Genomic DNA, 24,135 nt, shown 5'->3' on the forward strand with positions numbered 1-24,135 from the left:
TCATAGTTTTCCGAGGCAAACAATCCTGCACAGAGAATCAAACCCGACATCCCATCCACAAACTCATTCTGCTTTACAGCTGTGCAGTTCAAGTCAGATTGAACCAGGGGACCACAACTGCACATCTCTCGCAGAACCCTAACGTGATTACCCACTCCAAAACCCCATCCTACCTCCAGTCAGCCTTTTTAAGGCATTTATGCCCGTGTTTAACCAGCAAGATGACCAACATCATTATCCCCACAGTAAAGCAGGTGATTAACTGGCCAGGTGTGACCAATTACAATGTACCACTATTAACTAATTAATACCAAACAATGAAGATGATTAAAGTAAAAAATAATTCAAGGTATTCTCCTTAAAAAGTCAGCAATCAAGTGTGAACACTGCAGCTTCTCGTCAGTAACATAACCAGCTTATGATCCGGTCCCATACACCTCCACCCTTGTGATTTTTGTGTGTTCTATCTAATGTCAACCAGTCGTACAAAGCCGACTATCTGCTGTAAACACTGCCTGTAACATCACACCCTGCAAGTCACCAGAGGCACCATGCCAGTAAATGTGCATGAGGCCAACTGATTTCACACAGGCTAACTGTCAGTAGTTGGATAATCTGTGCTGATTGGCAGGTGGAGCTGGCCAATGACAGACTACAGGCACTACTCCCAGGCATGTCTGCACTTTAGACTTTAGCCCTTTTGGTTTTTTAGTGCAAAGACAACACCCTATCCCCTGACCAATCACACAGCTGCAAATGAAACTAACATGGAAAGTGTAGTTCCTTGATAGGAGAATTGAGGTCATTTCAATATCTCAATATCACATTTAAGAAGGTAATTTTGGAACAGTGTTTGCCCCCTTGGCCTTGCACCATTAAGGGTGTGGGTTTGAAATCCAAGTACTGGTTGTGTGTGTGAAGCTTGCATGGGACAGATTAGCATGATGTCCAGGGTTTTCCCTACCTCGTGATTTTTGGTTTTCATGACCATGCTTTAGAGTTGCGGCAAAGCAACGAGGTCAAATATAGTATTTCTTCCGGCGCCTTAACAATTTCAATTAATGAGACCGATAGAGGGCAGCATTATGCCACGAATAGATCTGCGTCGGTCGTATTTACGCGAAGTTTTTTTATGTATCTTAATTTGTGACTTTAATAAGCTGTTCAGTTTAACAGACTCATCTACTAAAGTCCGAAATTAACGAGGTCGAGTGAAAACGCAGATTATTGGCGAGAATTTGGAAAAGGTTGCGTCGAAGATAGTCAAGACCTGTACGCCCTGTCAAACTAAATCACTGCTGCTATCTGCTGGTGGCTCGTGAAAATTCAACTGAGGCATTCATGTTAGCTACGCATTTAAATTTTTCTGGTCAACCAACATGTTTAACCGAATGGAACTATGAACATATTGTTTTATTTATTTTTTAGTTTGTCTTTTACCTCAACCTCAGACCCCATAAAAACATGACATACGTGATCTTGTTTTTGATCATTTATTTAAAAAAGCAAAATTAAGTTCTTTTATAACAGACAAAAATGGCATTTACAGAAGTACGGAACATTTTTGAAGGGGAACAATTCAATGGGTCAAACAATATCAGCAACACACGACAACTTGGAAAGTCAGAGAAAAGTTGTACCCGATGGTATGACCCTGCAGTGTCAGGGGGCTTCCAGATGTGAAGGGGGCGCTGGATGTACGGGGCCCCAGCTCGGGGCCTTTCTGTGTGCAGATGGGGGAGGGAATGGGAAGAGGCAGATGGAGCCAGATTCAGGGCAGGTCTGGATTCTGATTGCGACTAACGGAACAGTCTGGAAAGACTACAGCCAAGAATGAAAGGACGAATGGAGTGCTGATGGGGTGGCACCTCCTTTCGTTATCACGCAATTACTCCACCTAGCGCTTTGCAGGTAACCTTTGGAAATCGAGGAGACACATACAATCTATTCACGAGATATAGGAAACGAGGGAAAATACCAGAAATTAATCAGAGCTGAATTTCAGATACATGATAAAAATATTATTTTTATTTTAAAGCGTCATATCAGTGTATCGCAATTTATAAGACGAAACAAAATATAGCTCCCTCTGCTGGGGACAATAGGAACATTAGACCTGGAAGGTGCCTTGCCGTGAGTACAAAAGAGATTATTGAGATGGTATGGAGGGGACGCTTTTGGGAGTGGACACAGTGCATTCACAAAGAGGAAGAGTCCACTGACACTGCAGAAAGGCCGCAATGTTCACCGACACTCCATCACGTTACCACAACACAAGCAAGGTACAGTTATCCAAAACACCAAAAGGTTTTAAAAAAAAAAAAAAAAACTTAGTTTATTGATTTAAATTACTAAATGAACAAACACTGCCATAGATATTGCTATTTTTGTTGGTTTTGTGTTTTTAAATAGATAAAGCATTTGGGAAAAGAGGAAACCAAAGTCAAACCGCAGACATGGATTGAGAATCGCAGATGGCTTACCTACGTGTTTCTGCAGAATTAAAGAAAAAAAAAGGATCTACACGCCTCCTTCCCTCCGATGACGTTTTTGGTTTTTTTTGATTGCAACTCTCGTCTGTGCTGGGGGAGGGGGGGACGTGTATATTCCTCAGAAATATAAGCTATCCGTCACCGTATTCAGGCTCTTGCTGCAACAGTCCCTGGGGTCAGAATTCCCCCAAACCGACAAATAATCCTTCACAAGTCAACAGCAGCAAGCGTCTCACCTTCCCTTCAGTTTCCACACAGAGTTCAGTCCATCTTCTGTTGCAAGGAATGTTTTAAGTAAATCATTTCTCTGAATATTGCAGTTGAATCCTTTTCCAGTGCTTGGTGTTCATTTCGCCACCCCCCCCCCCCCCACCCCCCTGCCCCAAAGACATCTTAACTCCCATCCAGATGGAAAATAACAAAAAATAAAACACCCAATCACCCACTTCAAAGCCTTAAAACCACAAACCAAGATTCTATAGTACATATTAGAACACAAACACATTGAGATCACAAGTGTATCTCCTCAGAGCCCAGGATTGAATACCCAGTCCTCAGAGGTACCTCTTCTAGTGCTAGAGATTTCTAGTGCACTGAGGGATTAGCCACCTAGCGCTTAGGGGCACTACTCCTCAGGACCCAGGGTTAGCCACCTAGCGCTTAGGGGCACCCCTCCTCAGGACCCAGGGTTAGCCACCTAGCGCTTAGGGGCACCCCTCCTCAGGACCCAGGGTTAGCCACCTAGCGCTTAGGGGTACCCCTCCTCAGGGACTGGGATTAGCCACCTAGCGCTTAGGGGTACCCCTCCTCAGGGACTGGGATTAGCCACCTAGCGCTCACTAGTGCATCTCTTCAGAACCTGGGTTTAGCCACCTAACCTGTTGCTTAGGTTATTTTACTTATTTCCTCTCAGTCCAGCTGCAGTAGGAGTCACATATTTTATCCCCAAACCAACCTTTTAAAAAAATGCCAAAAAAAAAAAAAAATTGAAATAAAAATAAAAAGTGCACATGACAATTTTTCCTGGCAGACAAATCACCACCAGGGGACCATATTTTAACAACATACATCTTACGGCAGACATAAAAATTACATCATCGTTTTCTTATCCAAAACACCCTGCCCACCCCCACCACCTTAAAAAGTTTAACAGACTAGAGGAAACACTGTTCTGAAGAGAGCGGTTTGTTAGGAACATAGTACAACAGGTCTCTACCAGACTGAGACGCTGTGGAACCGACAGCAGGCACGCACAGGGCTTAGATTCAAGCCAAAGTTCTGCCCATAATTCCTCACCGACCGCAGTTTTGCCATCATTGTCCACCTTCCCCAACCTCTCCATTCGAAAGGACTTTGTTAATGTGTCGTCTTGCCACCATAAGGGTGGGGGGGCTTAATAAAAACAGTTTCCACTTAAGGAAAAAATCCCTGACGATAATTTAAGTAGCACGGATGAGCTGGCGCCGATGGGGCGAGGCGGGCGTGCGGGTTTGTCCACCGTCGCTCTGCACCAATCCGGTGGCTGTGCTCCTTTACCATGTGACGAAACGCAGGCTCAGCCAGTGAACCTATGGCTTATCTCGAACAAGCAAGACCAGAGTCAAGAAGAACAAGAGAGAGAAAAAAAAAACAGCAAAACACAAAAACAACTGACTCCCATTATAAATACAACGAAGGATTCATCAGGACCACGATGATGACAGCCAACGTCCAGGGGGTCGAGGTCTGCAAGCTTTCGCTGTCGTAGTGCGTCGCCTGGGTCAGTCTGGACCCCAAGGAAGTAGATCTGTGGCCTTCACATCCTGACTGGAAAACACACCAACTGCCAAAAAATCCAGGGATGGTATGCATGGGAGGAGGGGGTGCACCAGTCGGGATTCACCTTCTTCCTGCGAATGCCTTTGGTTTTCCTCCTCTGCACCTCCTTTGATTCACGTTACACAAGTAACGGGTCGAAAATAAGTACACGGTACATCTGCGGGGGGGTGGGGGGGAGGATTGAGGCAGACCCCACATGGGAATTGGGGTGAAGCGAGACTATGATGTGGATGCACACAGAGGTCACCCCAAAGTTCTGGAGAACGCCTTAGCCCTTGAGGGGTTCTGTGGGTCGCGGTAGACGGCGGGCATGTGCCTTGGACAACCACCCATCACTAGAAGTCATTGTCTGTCCAGTCCCGATCTCTCCTTCCAGCTCTGTGTCGCCGCCCTGCAGGCTGGCGACGCCGCTCAGAGGGCCAGCAGGGTAGGGGAGTTGAGGGAGTCTGACGACTGGTCCCCGCTGCTGCTGCTGCGGCGGTGGGCCTTGGAGCAGGACTCAGAGGACGGCGAGGGGCTCTCGGACTCCAGCATATTGGGGTAGGTGAAGATGAGGTTGGCCGTGCTGGGTGTGGCGGCGGGCGTGGAGGCGGCCACCACGGGGGTGTTCAGGCTGTCCCCCTCAGGGCAGTAGATGCCGATGCCCCCCCCCAGGCAGATAGGCTTGATAACAGACCGCTGGGGCTTGTCCTCATGATCTTCCATGGGCTCCTGCTTCACCACCACGGGGTTGAGGAGGTGTAGCGGGTTGCGGGAGCCGCGCAGGTTCGGGGACATGGTGGAGCAGGGCTGGTGCCTCTCTTCAGGCGGCAGCTTGCACACCGGGTTGTGGGCTACCAGCATGAACTCCAGCTTGTCCTTCTCCTTCTGCAAGGTCTCAATCTCCTTCTGCAGGCCAGCCTTCTCCTCCTCCAGCTTCTCCGTCTCCTGGACATGGACAAGAATGAAACATGTGCAGTGGTTTTAAAGGGCTCTGTGGTTGAGGTAATACCGTTTAACTATTTTGGCTGCACTACCTAAAATTACCACATGGTGGCGCAGCATGCTTTTTTAATAAAAAAAGAAAAGAAAAGGAAAAAAAGTCGAACATATTGTACTTGCTAACCACCTTCACTTCACCGCAGAAGTACTTTTGGGTTTTGTGACAGCTGAAAGCTACAGGTTCACGAGGCAAATCAGATTTCGCTCTTGATTTACTCCTCGACTGAGTTTCAGCGTGTCTAACCGCATGGGGAAAAGCGGCTGTGCAATAAGGGATGCCTCTGTGCCGCAAAATCAAAGGTGTGACCTAGTTGTGACCCCCCCCCCCCCCTTAAAGAAAAGAAAGGCAAATGACCCATAACGGGTCAGGAACATTAATGCAGGGAGACAGAGGGCTCGGCCCAGTGACATGAGCGCGCAGGAACGAGGAAGGAGAAATGCGGTGAAAGAGGGCAAAAAAATCCACCCCGAAAGACAAAAGGAAGAGGCTGTGTCTCTGGGCTGGGCTGGGACGCGTTCCTCCGCAGTGGGGTTACTGGCATGTGTGGGCAGAGGCTTGGGGCGTGTGCGCAGGTGCACTGCGCTTTCCACTCACATAATGTCACCTGCTTGCCACCACAAAACCTGACATCGAATTCCTTCCACAGGTCTGACTGACAGACTGATTCTTATAGTAAAAGAACTAATTAGTTTAATTCAAGACTAGCTGTCTGCTTTCCTGGGGGGGGGGGGGGGGGGACGGTAGGGACTAAACGAAACTCCCCCTCCAAATTCGCCCCACCCTCCCTGTCTGGGCACAGTGCAGCTCTGAGGACGGAATGTTTTTCCCCTTCTTGCACACACACTCTTGGGGTTAAGTTGGACCCATATAAAAAACTTCCTATCTTAATCGACTTTGTGGTCCAATTAAAACATGTCTGGGGCGGTGGGGGCCGCATTTCACAGCCCCTCCCCAGGAAATACCGTCCCGTGGCACCTTGGAAACAAAGGCTGTGTTTTTAACCCAAATGCCGCAGCAGGACCACCAGCTCCAGGTGTCACGTGAGGGCCGTGCCAGCAGGGGGCGCTGTGTGGGAGACTTACCCCCTGCAGCATCTCAGTGAGCTCCCTCCGACGGTTGCGGCACTTGGCGGCAGCCAGCTTGTTCCTCTCTCGTCTCACTCTCCGCTTCTCCTCCTCTTCTGGGGTGAGCTGAAGGCAGGGAGGGGGGCACGGTAAATGGCACAGTCCCCCCTACACACACGTACACAGTCACAAAAATGCACATCATCCATCTGCATGACCTCCAGCGAGCGCATCGGATGGTGGCTAGCATGAGTGAGGAGGCCGGCTGGTGTTTCGATGGGCTGCTGCACGGCAGCCCGTAAATCAAGCGCATACTCAACGTCTAAATCTGGCCGTGGCGTCTACACACTGGCAGTCGCTCGGAAACACACAGCCGACGCCACACAGCCCAGTTCAGAAGGGGCAGCCGCCCAAGCACAAGCAAGGCGAATCACGTCCGGCCTGCAAGCATGGCTGCCATACTGGGGCAGGAGCCGTGATGATGTCATCGTCATTAGGAACCAGACGCTGCACTAAACTTTGGGGGCCCCTGTTTAGAGTGACCGGCATGTATGTTTCTATTTTAACCCGGTTGGGCGGGGACTGTACCCTGCCAGGAGCCTGTACCACGAAGCCAGATTTCTTAAATGGCCTTTTTCTTCATTCACTTTTATTTAGCCCAGACTACCTTAAATCTGACAAGCTCTCTGGCTATGTGAAAAATTCTGCTTCATGGCCCCAGTTCTGGGCTTCCCTTCGGAGTGGGTTTGCTTAGCAGTGGCTAAATGTGGTAGCAGCGCCACCTAGTGGAGCCATCAGCTCACCTGCTCGTCCCGCTTGCGGCGCCCACGGGCATCCCCGATGGAGCGGATGACCCCCGGACGGGGCAGCGCCGTGTGGCCCAGGAGCCCAGGCCCCCCAGACACAGGAAGGCCGTAGGGGTGCGAGCGAGAGTAAGGGTTCGACATGGAGGTGATGACCGTGGGCTGGACCATCCACTGCAGGTCCTGGCTGGTGGTGATGGCGTTGATGGTGGGGATGAAGGCACTGCCGGAGCCTGGCATGTCGATCCTGAACTTCTGTGGGGTGGTGGGGGGGGGGACAAAGGAGCATGCTTAGTTCACATCGGCCAGGTTTTACATTTGACGCCATGAGACCCTGCTGACACAGATTAAAACAGAGTCACCCCAGGAGTAGTTGTTAGTGCTTCCATCTTTGGAAAAACGGCTTCCTGAAAACGGGCTATGCGGAAGCGTGTCCGCGCGCAAGGCCATGTAATTCGTTAATGCCATGGATTAGACATACTCTGAGCAAAACTTTATTTTCTGATGGCATACATATGGATCTCTCACGCACACATAGTAAAAAAAAATAATCAAACTTTAATACAACCATATGAATAACATTTAGATTTCATGGGAAAGCGGAGCGTGAGACGGAGCGCCGGCGGCCAGATGCGGACCCGGTGACCCGATGGTGATATGAGCGGCTGCCCTGCGGTGGTTATGGTCTGGTATCCGCTGCACAGACTCTTCTCCGCATAAAAAAAACGAGGGCTAACACGAATGTCAAAGATTATTATTTTTCTTGTGATTATCAGCGCGAGATATAACATATTTAATATGCCATATTTGGACGAGGTTAGCCTATGTCACACTAATTTTGCTTAATCTCATTCTGTGGCTTTTTCCACATTATGGCCTTTAAATAGACCATTTTAGGATACATTCGTTAGGAAAGCACGGGCTGAGTCACGTTTAACTGTGTAATCGGTAAGTACACAATCACTTCCAGTAATGCGGGAGGGGATAATATATTTAGGCGCTGGGGAAATGCAGGGTCTTCGGCCAGGACATTCCAGGCTGCGGGGTCCGCCTCATTCACACGGGAGCTGAGGCTAAATGGAGGGATGTAACGCCTCTTACGGCAAACTGCGGGACTCCGTCCAAGAGGAGCAGAAATTCCGAGGACGGCAACAGATCTGCCTTTTCTCTGAATTATATCCATGTTAAGCAAATTAATACGCACGATAGGCAGGAAATGGGAAAAGAAAGATCAGATGCGGGGTCGCTACACAACAACAACAACAACAACAACAACAACAAAATACAGGCTGTTTATATACCATGAGGAAGACGAGTCTTTTCCGCATTCGTGGACTTTGGGTTGTCTTATATACAAATCCGTCCCTAGTCAAGAAGTTGCAAAGGCGCCCCTCCTCTCCGTGTTATTGCCGCGGCTCTAATTACAGCCGAGGTTGTGCAAGGCAGTGTTACGCCAGCGCTTTGTGACGAGCCCCAGACACATGGCGTTTGTTCTCAGAAGAAAAGGAGACAACGATGGTGACATTTCACGAATAAGCAAAAAAAAAAAAAAACAGGTGAAGGAGCTGGGCAAAGCCGAATGGGTCCGAGCGGCCGCTATGCGCCGCTTCCTGCCATTAACCCCGCACTGGGAACGCGTCCAGATTTCCCAGCAGAACCTATGGTCTCCCCTCCAATACAAATATGACTAACACATGATGCAAACTTTGAAGAACAATGTTCCACCTAAACACCTGACGAAGAACAAGCGATAACTGAAATGGTTATGAAATAATTCGAGCGACTGCCACGGATTTACAGCTTAGTTAAAACTACGTTTTATGAAATACACTGATTTAGCCGTGTTAATGATTTCGTTCAAGTCCGTATCTACGTATTTGTTTTCCAAGCAGGAGCTAAAAATAAATAGCTTTCTGGATCGGGCAGACCACAAAACTTTTGGGAATTGAACAGGAATATATTTCATCTTTAACAGTCTGCTTCGCAGCCTGCAATAAACAAGAAAGCCTTTGGGGGGGTTTAAGTAGTGAAGTAGTAAAATGGCAGGCAGAGATTTTCCAAAACTAAAACTACAGATGATACAGATATACATACTACTTGTAGAGGGAACATGAAGCAAATGACCTATCATTTCAAAGAATGCGATTTAGAAGGGAATTACCCCTCTCCCCGGGAATAAATGAGGTTTGTAATCATCCTGTTGAGTCACGTTTTTCGTCGCGGTTCTCTCCCGTCACCGGTCCAGTTTTTCTTATTAGGGTGTTATGGGTATTGTTGGTTTATTGAGAACATGAGCTCAGCCGGCAGCTCTTCCCAGTTTCTTGCAAGGCAGACAGATTCTTCTGTTTTGGCAAGTGTTCCTCTGTTTCGCGGGGGCCACATTTCAGAGGCGAGATGAGATTAAAATACCAACGTCCATAGGAACAACCTGCTGATTATATAACAGCGAACAGAAGCCCTCTCATTTGTAGCGCGTCCCCTGGTTTGGTATGTCTGCAGTCAAGTAAAGCAGACGCAGAGGAAGGACGGGGCGCTGGAGCCAACGGGCTCTCGGCTAATGTCTCTTGCTAAGGTACCAGTGATTGAGGTACTTGACCTGTACTGTCGTTATGGGTTAAATATGACCACAGATTTCATATGTGGCGCGTTTTCATTTCTTAATGATGATAGTTTTTGAATTGTGATTTATTTTGTATAAAGAGAACATTTTTGAGGGATGGCTTTTAAAGCACTTTCAAACCTGTCTCCTCAAAGAAAGTACCCTAGAAGTAAACCCATCGAGACCCCTCAACATTCGGCTGCTCCATTGGATCACTGCCCCCCGGCCCCACCGCAGTCTGCGTGATGGCTCGCCTCTCAGGCATAGGCTGCACCCTGACCAGTAGTAAAGTATGTTCTACGGCCAAAGGTAGCGCGCCTGTATTACCAACGAGTCCTGCCAGCTTCGTTTTCTTACGAAGTCGGGTAACTAGATATTTTCCTGTGGAAGATCCCTAGATTCCTCTCCTTCAAAGAGCAGACGGTGGGCGCCGCTGGTAGTAATCACCGTCTCTACCACTAGGGGTCTCTTTTGACCTCCGACTCACTTTCGGGACCAGAAGTTTATGTTGTGAACAAATTTTGACTCGGTCCTATACTTCAACACCATGGATCGCAAAACAAGAAATAGACTTTGGCTTTATCAACCCTCTTTGGTTGAAGGAAAATCCCCAAAAATCAGGTTTTGTTTAACTTCACACCATTAGTGGCATTCTTTGTTTCAAACTAAACAGGAACAGAAAACGTTATTATAATGAAGCATTTTGGTTTTATAGTACTCTGACCACAGACTACAAAAGTGGTTGTCAACAGTGTTAAGGGTAACCTATACGTGACTGGCCGGCGGTCTTTTTTGGGTTTTGATCGCGTAGGGAAGTTCAAAGGAAAATACAGACCTTTACATTAAAACCTGGGGAAAACAGAAGAGCTGACCGTATTGTCATAGCACCCGCACGATGTTGTACCTGTAGATCCTCCGAAACCAAAGACAAAGGCGGTATCATGCAGTTAAACTTGTCCGCAAAGAAAAAAGTGGTGATGCCTTATTTATTATATAGGGCACTAAACTGCGAGAGGTGCAGTGATTATAATTCGTAGAAATTAAATCGCGCACGTGGTTATTCCACGCGCACACAATCAATCGGGACTCTCGGGCAAAAACATTTAATCTATGCAGATTTAAAACCTCACAGTAATGCCAGTTTAGGGCGCAATTGTTGCTTTCACGTACATATGGGATCGATAAAATAAGATTGCGTGCTGCGGGGTAAAACGCAGGCAGACGTTCTTCCCGCGGATCCAGCTCGGAAAACTTCTGGCACAGGTTGCGACTACAAGCAGGCTACGCATATTGTCATTTTATTATTGTGCATATACAGTAATATAGCATTAACCACTCGAGGCTCTCCACATTTTACGTCGAAGAACTTTTTGAAATAGTATTTGTCTTAGTTTTTCCATCCTTCATTGTCATTAAACCAAATCTCTAATTCCTAACTTCGACTTCACTGCACTGCACTGTACTGTTCAATATACCCTTAGTCCGCGGGTTGTTTTGCAGCAATGTCCTCGTGTAAAAAAATACATGATAGATACAAACCAAAGGAATCAAATGGCAAATACCACGTTGCTGGAGGTGTTTGAACGTATTTCCAAATTTTATTGACTCGCGGTATTGAATTGTACACTTATTAATTGCCTTACAGAGTACGAGCTCCGCAAAACTACGACACGACTAATTTTTGAAACTGCATTTGCATAAAAGATAGCTTGAACTAATCATACAGATACAGTATACTGTGAGTAGAGGGAAACAGCACAAAACTAAGCAAAAAGTCACAGCGCTTTTTGCTTGCGCATGTTTACAGGTATAGGAGGGGAGCTAAGAAGCCTAAGGCAGGTAATTCTGACCAACGAAGATACCCTTCAGTCTACCTGGTAATTTGAAGTTGAGATCGGACTGCCGATTGTGCTGCTGCCGCTTGTAAAGGACTCTGGTTGGGCGGGGGATGCACTGCTGCCGCGAGAGGACGTGTCGTAGTTCCCGGAGTAGTCCTGGTACATGATCCAAGAAAAAGGGAGATTTCAGTTGACGATGAGAGCCGCGATGCACTCAAGAGTCTCTTCGTCTTAAAGATCAGCCCTTCCAAAGAAAACTGACAGTGGAAATCCCTTTACGTTTCAGAGCAATAATCAATAAACTCAAAAGTCAAAAATATATATTGTAAAAATATATATTAAATCCTGATTCTTCAAAATGAAATAAATAAGACGACCCTATTGTGAAAAACAATGAAAGAATCGCAATAAATGTTAAAGACTTTGCTCCGTGTGTCCATAAAAATCTTAGCTAACAAACTGCAAGGAAAAAAAACACGAGAATATCCGTCTGGACTTGTCTCTTATTTTCGTGTTATTGAAAGCGCTTAGTGGTGTAATTAGTGCGAACTTGAAAATCAAAACTAAAGTCACCGAGTCACCTACTTTCCGCAGTAAAATCCCGAGTTTGCCTTGAACAGCACTGCAGTCGATATACGAGTGACTCACAACGGCTTACGCTCTACTCTGAATTAAAGACGCACTTTTGCGACACACTTTATTCAGCTTGCCTCTGTCCCTCTGGAACAGCTCTGCCTTGTTTCTTCTAAAATTTTGCCGACCATTTACTTGTATGACTCACTTCAATGGCACGACTTTGGAGCAACTCCGCTTATCAAACCCTGTACGTCGTCACGTCAGCACAGTCATTTCGAAACAGGGGGGTTATATATTTTTTTTACAAATAAAATCTGCATTTGTGTTTAATGAAAATATATTTTATTATTATTGTCTGTATAAAAAACATATATAACGTGTGTATAATGTAGTACTTGAAGCATTAATGTCGTAAAATGTGTGATTACATTTAAACTACAATACAGTACCCCTCTTGATAAAGCCTTTGTATTAGTTGGTCTTGTCCATTGACGCATTTTTCCAAAAATGGGCAGTTGCGTCAGACAGAACGCGTGCGGGTTTCCTTGGTAAGGGGACGTCAAAGACTGGAGGGATTCCCTCCCTTCTCAGCCCCTCCCCACCTCATAATTCCACTACTAGGACAAGGGGTCTCATAACCTCGCTGTAGCCAAATGAGTGTAACGGAAAAACATATATGCGCGTATTTCCATACCATTACAGTTTATTGCCATCGGTCGGTTGTGTCAGCTCCAAAATATCTCTGTATGTGCATAATACGAGAGAGATTTTTGAAATATAATAGTTACATGGGGGTGCATTTCGTTGTATTATTCATTTTGGAGTTTGTGTTTTAATACGTTTTTAGTTAGACGCGTAATTTGCATGAAGTCATATTTCGAGTGGAGCCTAATCTTACAGCGAGGAGAGGGAAGAGATTATATTTTCTTTGAAGTTTTCCGGAGCTTTAGAAATTAATTCCTGTCCGCATCTACTGCCGGAGGAACAGATAGATGTCGCCAGTAGTACGGGGAGATTATCTGGAAAGAACTGCAGAAGTGAAGAATCTCCACCATTTCAACAGCCGGGCTGACTGCAGCCGGACTGACTTCCTCAGTCCCGGCCGGCGGCGAGCGCAGCGATATCGGAGCCGGAGCACCGCGCTGCTCCACGGTGTCTGCAGTTACTTATAAGCGCTAGTGCTACCTGCGCGACCCCGTCATCGCACGACTCAACTAAACACGTCAAAAAACTAACAAAAACAAAGGCAAAACCAAATATGTCGATTAACTCCTTTGTGGACAGCCGCTCACAATTTCCGTCTTCAAGTTGCAGAAAAATCCACAAGGAAAAACATTATATAATGACAAAGATTGCATTAAAATGTCTGATGATGGGAAACCTAGAATGAAAAAGGCAACCAGGGTCGTGCAACGTACTGGAGACGCAGAGCTATACCGAAGGGATGAAAAATTTAGGTTAATTCATGTGGCGTTTGATGTTTACTCCAACTACCGGTGCAGGCAAAGAGCCCAGACTTTGACATATTGAAAATAATGAACGTCGTATTAACTGCAATCCAATCTTGTATGGTTCCTATTTTAAGATTAAATACCAGCACTCGCTAATTACATATAGTAAGACTGTTTGCTTCGCATGTCTTTGCCAAAATTGCACATTCAACGAGGCTGAGCAGAATTAAATATAAGATTCACATTAAACTTGGATTGTAACGGATATTAAGGCAACAGCTTAATATCCTTACGAACATGTCATAAAATCTGACACAAACTGTATTAGGCTGTTTGTGTGGCAGAGTGCAAACGACCTCTGTCCGTATCTGTGTATGTGGGGGTGCTAATACGGGAGGCGAACTTACATTTTTAGTCCCATTTCAGTATAAGAATAGGCCAACAAAAGCACACGTTTATAATTGATGTTACACTACGAGTGTGTGACAGTAGTGTGTTGATGGTCAACAGTTTATTTTAATGGATCGAGTAAATATGTATATTTTATTAAGAGCGAATTATTCGTTAACGAGTTACCAGCTGTCAGTCCGATCGTTTCCTTGAAATACAAATCGCTTTACTATGATGTTTTTCAGCATCCATCACATTTGGTTAGTTTCTCCGAATCTCCCAGGACCTGTTTCTTTTCGCGCATTTGATGGTGTATTTGATATGCGGAAAGAGTTGAAAAATACGAAATTTCAAAAAAATGGGGAGGGGGGGGCACCGATTTCTTCGCTCTTTTGCAGTAGGTATATGGGGCAAGACGCGGAAACTACCGACTATGACCAAACTATTAAGAAACAAAGATCTCAACCGCGCACGTCATGGTCGATTTAGACGAGCGTGGGTCAGTCTTCTGACTCTCAGCGGGGCTATTTACGTCTTATCACCGCAAAAAATCAAAAGCTGGCTGCTCGTATTGCTGTAGTCAGTGCAAAGGATTCAATTGCTCCAGTTCCAGTTCAACAATATACTGTAAACATGAGGATGCGTCTGGTATTACCCTGTGTTATAGTAAATTACTTATCTACACGCCCTGGAAAAGTTGAATACTAAAAAATATACATGATGTAACAATATGGCAACTACCTAGGAATACTCATCATGTTCTACAGTAACAATGAAACTAACCCCATCGTACACAGAGACATAATTCAGTTTTTTCCCCGAAAATAAAGCGAGTAACTGTACAACACAGTGAAGGACTCTCAAACGTGCTCGACTAGTTAATTCGTTGAGTACTATGCTGCATGTGATTGTCCTGCACACATCTGTTATTGCTTTCCAGACCAAATAACATGCAACATAGTTTACAAATCTTTTACATGGTATATAGACACATTGCAGGGAATACCAATGCACAAATATGTTGATAGTCACACCTCTATCGATACAGCAGATTCCTTCACGTTACTTGTGAGAAATGATTGAATCTCCCAGTGGAATATATTGATCTCTCTGATACAGATTCCCGGGCGATGGGCTTCCCAAGATACGCCAGATTTGGGTCACATTCCGGGACAACGGGGGAGGGGGGGCATTAGTCCACCCCCAAAATGTAGGGAATGTATGGCATGGAAAGAATGCCAACCGGAAAGAAACGGCCACCGGTGCAGAAAACGCATGGTTAAATGGCGGGGGTCTTGGGGGGTAACCAACTGAAAGTCACGGCGAATCAGCAATGATGCAAACTATTGCTACACTCAATATCAGAAACAAGCATGTCGTTCTTTACAAGACTTAACGGGCGCAATATACAGGACCGTAATTTATGAACAGTTCTGGCGAACGGACCATAACAACTAAATGAAATAATCGTCGCAATGACTTTCCTTTGAAACCCCACATGTTCCACGTAAGCCACTTAGCATATATTGAACAAATACATAGCCAATGTAAGACAGCAGTAACGTTGGATAATTCGGAAACCGAGTGTAACTTTTTAGGAAACATGGGCTTGCATCATATTGGATGACGGTCGGCGCTGTGTAAAGCTGCATGTGCTGCTGCCCAGGATCGGATTAGCATCCCGAGCCAGCAGGGTGGTGGGGGGTGATGGTCCGGTAGTCTCTCCCGGTGGTAACTGACGTCGGTCCCTCGCTTACTCGGACGTCACTGCGGCGTCTGGCCGAGTTATGATATCCCTTAAAGTGGGAAAACAGAATTAGCGCCGGATATCAGGCGAATTAGAGCCAAGATGTACGTTATTATGGTTATCAATCACGCCCTAAAATAGAACAGTGGAAATTGAGATACCCGTGATGATTGGACATTACCGGTATCCCTGACGGAGACCACGGAAGTGGGCTTACATACTCAGGCATGAGGATGTTGAGGTGTGTTTGTCAAAACGAACCCTTTAAAGGGACCAGGTGGGTGGCGATTTCACACGGTCCACATTATTCATTGGAGGGCTGCATTTGCACAGATTCCCACATTTGCTAACACGTATTCATACTTAGCGCCACAGAAACGTCACAACAGTCAATATAAATTTTCATTTCATACACAACGCGAGGATCTTTTACAGACCCTCGCTTTAAAATCAGAAGAGTATACGAGTGTCTGTGTGGCCAAACTCACAGAACTTGCTATACCTGGCTTGTATTTGGGAATAGGCTTCCGAGGGACAGCTGCCTTTGGGACGCTTGGGACACAAGTCCATCCCGATTAAGTAGGCAACGAGTTTTCCCCACTTCCAGAGAAAATCGGAGGAATTAACGAGATGTCCAGGCTTTTTTTCCAGCTGCCCTGGGCGCCGATTGACTGAGAAGAGCAGGGTGTTACCGGGACAAGTATTAAGTATTAAGGTCAAGCCAGTTTAGAGTCCAGGCAAGCAAGCGAATGTCGTACAGCCATTTCAATGAGGTGAAATTCCGATACAGGGACCAAGGTTGTTTTACTGCTCGTACGATCGTACTGTTTCTCACCTTTGCACGGAACACCCGCTGTAAAGCGAAAAATAAAGAAGAGCGTGTTTGCGACATGAAGGCATCACCAACCCCCGCTAATTACCATCCGTTTGTGCAGTAATAAAAACCTTTGCCTGCCGGAGGAGAATCAATACCGGGCAGAATAAATGTTTACTTTAAGCGGAACTCCACATGAGAGACAGAAGAAGCCGATGAACTTGCGTGGTGACGCTGCACTGGCAACTGTCTGGAGGTGCATAAGGCCCCCCGTGTTACAGCCATATAATAATACCCGATGAGCTTTCTCCCAAGGCCACTAGCATGCGCTTGAGTACAACGTTTCTAAGCACAGGGTGACATTTGGGTCAGCGGTAGAGCAGCGGATCCTGTCATTTACGATCAGCTCTATCTGGCCAAACGCTTTACATCCTTACCCACAATGCCCCCTGCTCTCTGGAAGAAACACGTTTCTTGACATCACAGATATGTATGCGCCCCCTGATGAGCGGCAGGATTTGGTCATGCGGTATCATTATTACTGCCCGCTAGGTAGACAGTTCATTTAAATCCTCAGCAAACTTCCAGTACCTTTATGGTCAGAATTCATTACCGTCATTACACAACTCTACATACAACTAAAATCAACTTGACTCACTCCCAAGAGCTGAATCAGTAAACAACAATAAAGGACAGTTACAAAAACAAGAAATAAACAAACGATGCATTAATAATAAACAATAATACAAGGCTGGGATTTACTGTTATGAATAAGCTGGCAATGCATAGATATGAAGCAGAGAGTGTCAAGTGTAAAGCAACAGCTCAGGGTAGCAGGTGGCAGGCAAAGTGCATAAAGGCAGAGTGTGGGACACGCAGCCAGACACACCTCAGAACGGCGTGCGGCACATACCTCTGCCACCACAGGAGGATATTGTGGTTATAGGTTAAGTTCCTTGAAGCAGATTATTATCTTTCCTATTCTTGGGAGGATAATCTGATTGCATCAGTCACATGTCTTCATTGCTGTGGAATGAGGCTCACGTGCTGAATATCTGCCCGGGTATTATTGACCTAGCAGCTGGGATTAATTTACCCCAACAAATGGTTAGTTCTTCCCCACTATACCTCATTTAAGGGGGCATGCAGGCGGCTGGTCCAACGATTGCCTTCCTCGCTGGAATGGGGCTCAGTAGGTTAGGCGTGTGATTGGAAGGTGGTTGGTTTGATTCCCATGCTAGGCAGGATGGCCACATCTCCACTGGACTCTTGAGCAATGTCCGTCACCCGCTGCCTCGACCGAAAAATGCTCCATGTCCTGGATGGATGACTGAATCTGTGCTCCCTTCTGTTTGTGTGTGTATGTCTTTAAAAAGGAGAGGATGATGGGATATATGAAAACCAACACATACCATTGTGCCTGTTACTCATACTTGTACAAATGGCAAATAAAACTTCATTTCACTCTGCTCCACAAAAGTGTATCAGACACGTACAGCTTTTACCGGTTACCTAATGAGCATAACCCAAGACCAGCTCTACCCATAAATAAATGACACATTCTCTAAGTTTCATCGGTGATGGGTGATCTGAATTAGCAATGACTGTTCAATATACCATACCTCATTTAGACTTTCTTAAGCAATGCGGTTTTAGGATGGAAAAAAGGGGTTATGGAACAAATCCACCAATCACAGCAAACTCAATAAAAGCATAATGATGGAGCGTTTATCTGAGCAGACCTTCCTGGTATTACTTACAGGGAATCAGACCCAGTTACGTAACGCGGCACAGGCTAGCCTTATCACTTACGGAAACTTCAGCATTAAAAGTTGAGGCTACGCCTGTACTTGAAGCGCCTGGTACATTATGGGCTCCTGTATCAGTGGCGTACATTATTACGTGTCCCTCAGCTGTCCTATAAAGCCCTCACACCGGAGTCCCAGGTTGGGGGTTAGGGCCTTTTTACGTGGAAACGCACATGGCCGCCATGGTCACAGTCATATAAGGCTGTGAGGAACAGCGGGAAGTGGGTAGTTCAGGTCTAGAGAGTAAAAGTCCAGACCAAGACTTTGTTTCAACCAACCAGTTGAGTACTGTGACTGTGACTCTTTATACTCAACTGGTTGGTTGAAACAAAATCTTGGTCTGGACTTTTACTCTCTAGACCTGAATTACTCACCTCTGTTGATAGATAGCAGTTAGTCATACGCTTGTTTGTTCTTTCACTTGTTGTTTCCTCCTTTTGGCTGTGGGGGGGGGGGGGGGGGGAGCCGTGCCGTGGAGCCCCCTAATGACGCCGTGATGTAATGGAGCCCAGGTCACCACGCCAACACCTGCCCCACGGCCTGACCCAGAGTGTTCCGTCACTTAACTCGTGAAATGACTGAGGCTTCATCAAAACTTGTTGACTTCATAAGAATGAAAAGAGTAGGCTTGTTCCCTGATGGTTGGAGAGGCACGTGGCATTAATAATATCGCCCGCCCACCTCACTAGACCCCCCACCCCAAGGCCTGAGCGTGGTTTTGACCGTAAGTTCCTAGTGTCAGTGCTTTGTATCTGTTCCTGCTCAAATGGAAGGAAGTGCGTCACCAGCCCTTCACTTAAAGGTATGGCTCACAAGAACGAAGCGGAACACTGCTGCGGCAAGGGTACAAAAACAAAGGAGAGGAAATGTAAGTGGGGGGGGGGGGCAGAGAGCACGGCACGGTGGAAGAAGTGAACAAACATCCAGCATCGAAGAAACAAAGGAAAGAGAGGGAGGCAGAGAAAGAGAGCTGGGAGGAGAGTGGCGTGGCGGCGGTTTTCCCGTAAACAGACAGACGATGTGTTTGCCGTTTCCCCTCCTGTTTTGTCTGGAGACTCAGACCTGATCAAGACAAAAGCCCTCTTTAATCGAAACCACAGAGGAAAGTGTTCGTTGGCCCGAAAAAGGCATGTTTTTCTCTTTATGTGTGTACCTGCGTTCATGTCTTCAGTGCAGCCTTGCTGGATTGCAATGGCAAAGGACGGGACATGTCATGACACACCATAAGCGAAAGCCTAAGTTCACTGTACACATCTGAGAAAACTGTGTATCCATGATCAAACTTAAGCGACGATTGCTATATGAGGGCGTGGTAAGAACTGGGGGAAAAAGAGAGTTGGGTGAGAGTAAAGCGACGAGGAGAGGCAGAGGAAGTGATACGGAGGAGAGAAAGTGTCCTGCACTGAGGTCGGAAGGGAGCCCAGGGGGCAGTGGCGTACGCTGAAGCCCCACATGCAAGGGCAAACAGCCCTGGGTCCCACACTGTAGGGCGCCCCCTGCTGATCTCAACATTTTTTTCTTCAGTAACAAAACACATAGATCAAATGTCCACTTCAAACCTTTTATAGAACAATTGTTTAAAATTTTATAATCTATAATAATACATCTTAAATTAGGCCAATCGATCTGTAGCTGGTGGGACAGCCCCCTCACCCTGATTGACTAATTTTACCAACACTCCTGCCCCCACCCCTATCAGTAAGATTTATCACAAGCAACCCCCCCCCCCTTTCATTAGCATATTATTGATGGTTCATTGTTTTTAGTTTCTTCTTCTTACTCTTTCGGCTCCAAAAAAATGTTCAAATGGCCACCTGGGGGCCCCCTACCCATGTCAGCCTAGGACCCCCGAAGAAGCCAGTCCGTCCCTGCCCACGTGGTAGCACCACGGATGTGGTGAGGATGTCTCACTGGGGCTGGTGGCTGGTGCCTGGTGCCTGCACCCGTGGGTCGGGCTTGTGGTTCTTCTGTTTTGTAGTTCCCTGGTTTTTCATGTGAGGTCCTGGAATTGCCCAGAATCTAGACGTCTAGATCAGTGTTTCCCACCTGATCCTTGGGGACCTACAGACGATCCACGTTTTTGCTCCCTCCCAGACAGTCCACATGCTTGCAAAAAACATGGACTGTCTGCAGGTCCCCGATTTCTGGATTGGGAAACACTGGTCTAGAAGAACCCAAGCTGGTTGTGACCTTGGCAAACACTGTCGGCTACCAGAGACACGCAGAATATGATGGTGGGGGGGGGGGGGGGGGGGGGGTGCTCTTTCCCCGAGGTCTTAACTTGCGGTGTGTTTTTCTTCCAGCTGGATGAAGACCTAATGTGAGTTTGTAAAAGTGAAAAATTGAATTAGGTTGCTAAGGGGGGTTTGTGCCCCCCCAGCCAAAACAGTGCCCTGTCCCCGGATACGTGACCTCATAGGCCGGGATCAGCGCCCAGGAAACCTTCGGCCTTTCCATGACACACTCTAGGTTGCTTAGAGGGATGAGGAAGATGGCATCTTCCCTTTTCAAAGCGTTCTGGATGTTTCCGTTTCCTGCCCAATTGAGCTTGTGTGGTCCTGCTTCCCTTAGGACCTGTTTATAGAAAATATGTCCCAGAATGCCTTGAGGTAGTGAGCGTGATAAGGCCCCCTAGTTTGGGGTGTCTTCTAAACAAACAAATCCTGATAATAAACAAGATGTTTTAATCCACCTACACCATCCCAAGCTGATTCTTGTTTTGGGTAGATCCAAACAAAAAACAACAACCCCCCCCCCCATTTCAGAGCACGAGTTCATGTTTGGGAGGGAACTCTAATGCCAGTGCATCCACCCCCCCGCCTGCCCCAAGACAGGCACAGAGCTCATCCAAAAGTCCAAAACCTCAGCTTGCATGATGAGCCACATACTGCTGCATCCCGTGACCCTGTCACATCCAGTCACGTCTCAGCCACCTGCCCGCTTGAACCTGGGCTGTCATTCAACCTGACAGTGGGCGATGCAGAGGTGTGCGATCAGGAGTGACAGGTCCTTGGGTGGGATCCTGGGGGGCACAGAGCCTGTAATGACACAGAACCCGCGGCTCTGCCACCTTCCAGGTCACAGGGACATGAATCAATTCCACAAAGAACAAGGATGACCTTCATTGAATCTGTCTACTGCCTTATGGGCCACACAGCCTCTGGAAATGGCTGCCATGCCGCTCTTTATGATGTCAACACAGTCAACCAACCGACCACTATGTGACTGTCAGATGACTCTTTAATGTCATTAAAGTTCGAGAAGAACAATACTGAACTCTGCTTCTTAATGCAACCCAAGTTCGACAACCACCCCCCACCCTTCCTTAAACACGAATGAACGCACATAAGCAGTGCCAACACTGAAACACCTAAGGGATATTTCTGCAAAATCCCTTGACGGGTTTAAACAGATAGTTCCTGCATTTTGCTTTCTTCTCTCAAGGCGATGGGGGTTGTGTATGACTCTCTTTTTGTATCGATCATCAAAGCTCACTCTGGGGGATGGTGGTGGAGAGCATTGGCATAGTCAAATAGATATTGTTCTTTATTGAATCTCAACAGAAATAAATCTCCAAAATGTAACAAACAATAGCGGAGAGAAACAGGGAAACTTACATGTGGATGCAGTGGGGGGGAGACTTTGATGGGATTAGTGTCTGTTTCCATCTACAGCAAGACGGGAGTAATTAGCAAATGACAATTGGCATGCTGCAGTTCATTAAAAATATCACCTTTTTGCCAGTGCTCAGACATAACACAAGAATATATCAACTAAGCTTGGTTGTGGAGCACAAAAAAATGGCAGTTTGGTAGTTTTCATCTATTGCCTGCCCCCCACAAAAACATGATCTTGGATCAAATGAAGAGCTCGAAGAGGAACAAGTTCTTGCCAAAATTAGCTAAGCCTCTCAGCCTGTCATCTGCACCGACACTTGCATTAAAAGGCCGACTGCGTGCTGAAGGCTGCTCCCTCCGCTGACCTTGCACCCCCTACTGCACACAGAGCCATCCCTCTTCTGCCTCCCCCTGCATTTTTTTCTTTTGTTTGGTGCACAGAGGTACAACGGACAACTCGCGGCGGAAGTGAAGAGTGTTACGTTCCGCTGCATCGGGGCTTCGTTATTTCCATCTCCTCATCTGCAAGGAGCCAAATTCACGCAAGAAAAGTGACAAATAAAGTGGGGTGAGGTTGACAGCTTAGGATTTTGGAGCAACGAAGAGGGAAGGTAAACAAGAGATGGGGAAGGCCGTCTTCCGCCTGCCCGCTCCCGTCTGCTTGGAGCCTCCTGGGACAGTCAGTGATCCGGAATGCCAGGATGACTTCTGAGTGCGTCCTCTGCTCCAGTTAGAAGCCAAACCTTTCCTGATGTTAATGCCCTCAATGGATTCCAACTCTCGCAAAGATCCATCAACTTTGTTGCTGTTTTTTTTTTTTTTTTTTTTTTAAAAAGTCTTTCCCCTCTCTTTGCACTGAAGATGACTTACCTCAAGGGAGATTATCCTGAGAAGTAGCTCGGAAAGTCATCCCTTGTGAATTTTGATATCCAAGTAAAATGTCCCTGAAGGAACGACTCGAGGAACTGACAGCTGAAGATATGCCATCCAGATGTATTCCTTTTCAAAACCTGGCGCTGCCTTACATCTTTCACACGTTTCCACCAACGCTTTGCCCTGTTTTTGTCGCTCTTCCCTTTTCCAACGAGCGAAGACAGAGTCGTTTGGAGGATCGTACCCACTGGACGTGCCAAAAAGGTTTTGTACGCGCTCAGTGGCAAATGGAGCCGCAGAACCAGCTGTAAACACCCAGGTCCAGGACATGTGGCTCTGGAGTGATGAAAAGTACTTGCGGTCACCAAAATAATGCCGATGTCAAACTCCTGTCTTATAGGCTAGCCTATAGGAAGGGGTCAAGTAGGGTCACTCTACACAATAATTACCATTAGTTAAGCAGGCCAATAACAACTTAAACTAGCAGTCTTCTGGTACTGCTGAAAATCTCCTCGTGAACCGTGGTCAGGTTACCTCAGTTCACTAGCAACACCTCTGCCTCTATCGCATCAAAAAGCCTGACTTAATTATTGCTTTCCAACAATCCGTAATTACTGTTATGAACTGTGGAGATCACTAAAATGTAACAGGATTAGAGGTTTTTAAAAGATTAGCCTAAACTTGGAGGGCCAAAGACTGTGGTCAACACCCTCTGAGATTCAGAAGCTAAAAAAATGAAAAAGAAGCTTCAGAAGGCAGCCTGGGCTTCCCTCTAATGACGAGCTGGTTTTCCCCGTCAGAGAGGCAGCTTCACGTGCTCTCATGCCAATGTGCTTTTAGCACTCTGCAACATTAACTCAAGGACAAAGTTTATCTACAGCTTTACTGATTTCTTGAGGGGGTTCGTGGAGGTGGACTGGTATGACTCAGATTACGTGGCACCAACTACCCCCTATAGAAAACTTTGGTTTTACCACCAAGAAAGGCACCATTCTCACAAAGCTCTGGGACGAGGCCAACACAGGCGGCACGGACGACTTTATGCACATCGTCACATTAAACCATCATTCAGAGGTAAACATCATGTTAAGCCACAAAATACAATGGCGAATTGCATCAGGCACTCAAGGAAACCGTTGACTTGTTCCTCGAAAATGTACGGATATGGCAACTGCGTGTAAACATAACATAACATAGCTGGGCTCAGTATGTTAAACTCAAGAAGCAAAGAAGAGAAAAAGGAGGCTAAAAAGACAAAAAGAG

General features: G+C 46.5%; 1 protein-coding gene across 2 annotated transcripts; it reads right to left on the bottom strand.

Annotated features, from left to right (window-relative positions):
* Window positions 1-1,479: 1,479 nt before the first annotated feature.
* Window positions 1,480-12,406, bottom strand: fosl2 (FOS like 2, AP-1 transcription factor subunit). Of its 2 annotated transcripts, XM_023792675.2 has the most exons (5): window positions 12,182-12,406; window positions 11,633-11,752; window positions 7,160-7,414; window positions 6,375-6,482; window positions 1,480-5,237 (listed from the first exon to the last, which is right to left on the bottom strand). In XM_023792675.2, the coding sequence occupies exons 3-5, from the start codon at window positions 7,397-7,399 to the stop codon at window positions 4,722-4,724; spliced, it is 864 nt and encodes a 287-aa protein (XP_023648443.1). In that variant the 5' UTR covers window positions 7,400-7,414; window positions 11,633-11,752; window positions 12,182-12,406; the 3' UTR covers window positions 1,480-4,721. The 2 variants fall into 2 exon arrangements, with proteins under 2 accessions (XP_023648443.1, XP_023648435.1); XM_023792667.2 differs by having other exon boundaries at window positions 11,633-12,406.
* Window positions 12,407-24,135: the final 11,729 nt, after the last annotated feature.

The sequence above is a fragment of the Paramormyrops kingsleyae genome, chromosome 14 (assembly GCF_048594095.1).
Source record: "Paramormyrops kingsleyae isolate MSU_618 chromosome 14, PKINGS_0.4, whole genome shotgun sequence".
In the NCBI taxonomy this organism is placed as follows: Eukaryota; Metazoa; Chordata; class Actinopteri; order Osteoglossiformes; family Mormyridae; genus Paramormyrops; species Paramormyrops kingsleyae.

What these genes read in the sequence shown, in the direction of transcription:
- fosl2 (XM_023792667.2), bottom strand. Translation starts at nt 11,761, where the DNA reads ATGTACCAGGACTACTCCGGGAACTACGACACGTCCTCTCGCGGCAGC. An exon ending in TCTCAACTTCAAATTACCAG is followed by an intron (nt 7,415 to 11,632) that starts GTAGACTGAAGG and finishes ACCACCCCACAG; the next exon opens with AAGTTCAGGATCGACATGCC. An exon ending in TCACTGAGATGCTGCAGGGG is followed by an intron (nt 5,238 to 6,374) that starts GTAAGTCTCCCA and finishes GTCCATGTCCAG; the next exon opens with GAGACGGAGAAGCTGGAGGA.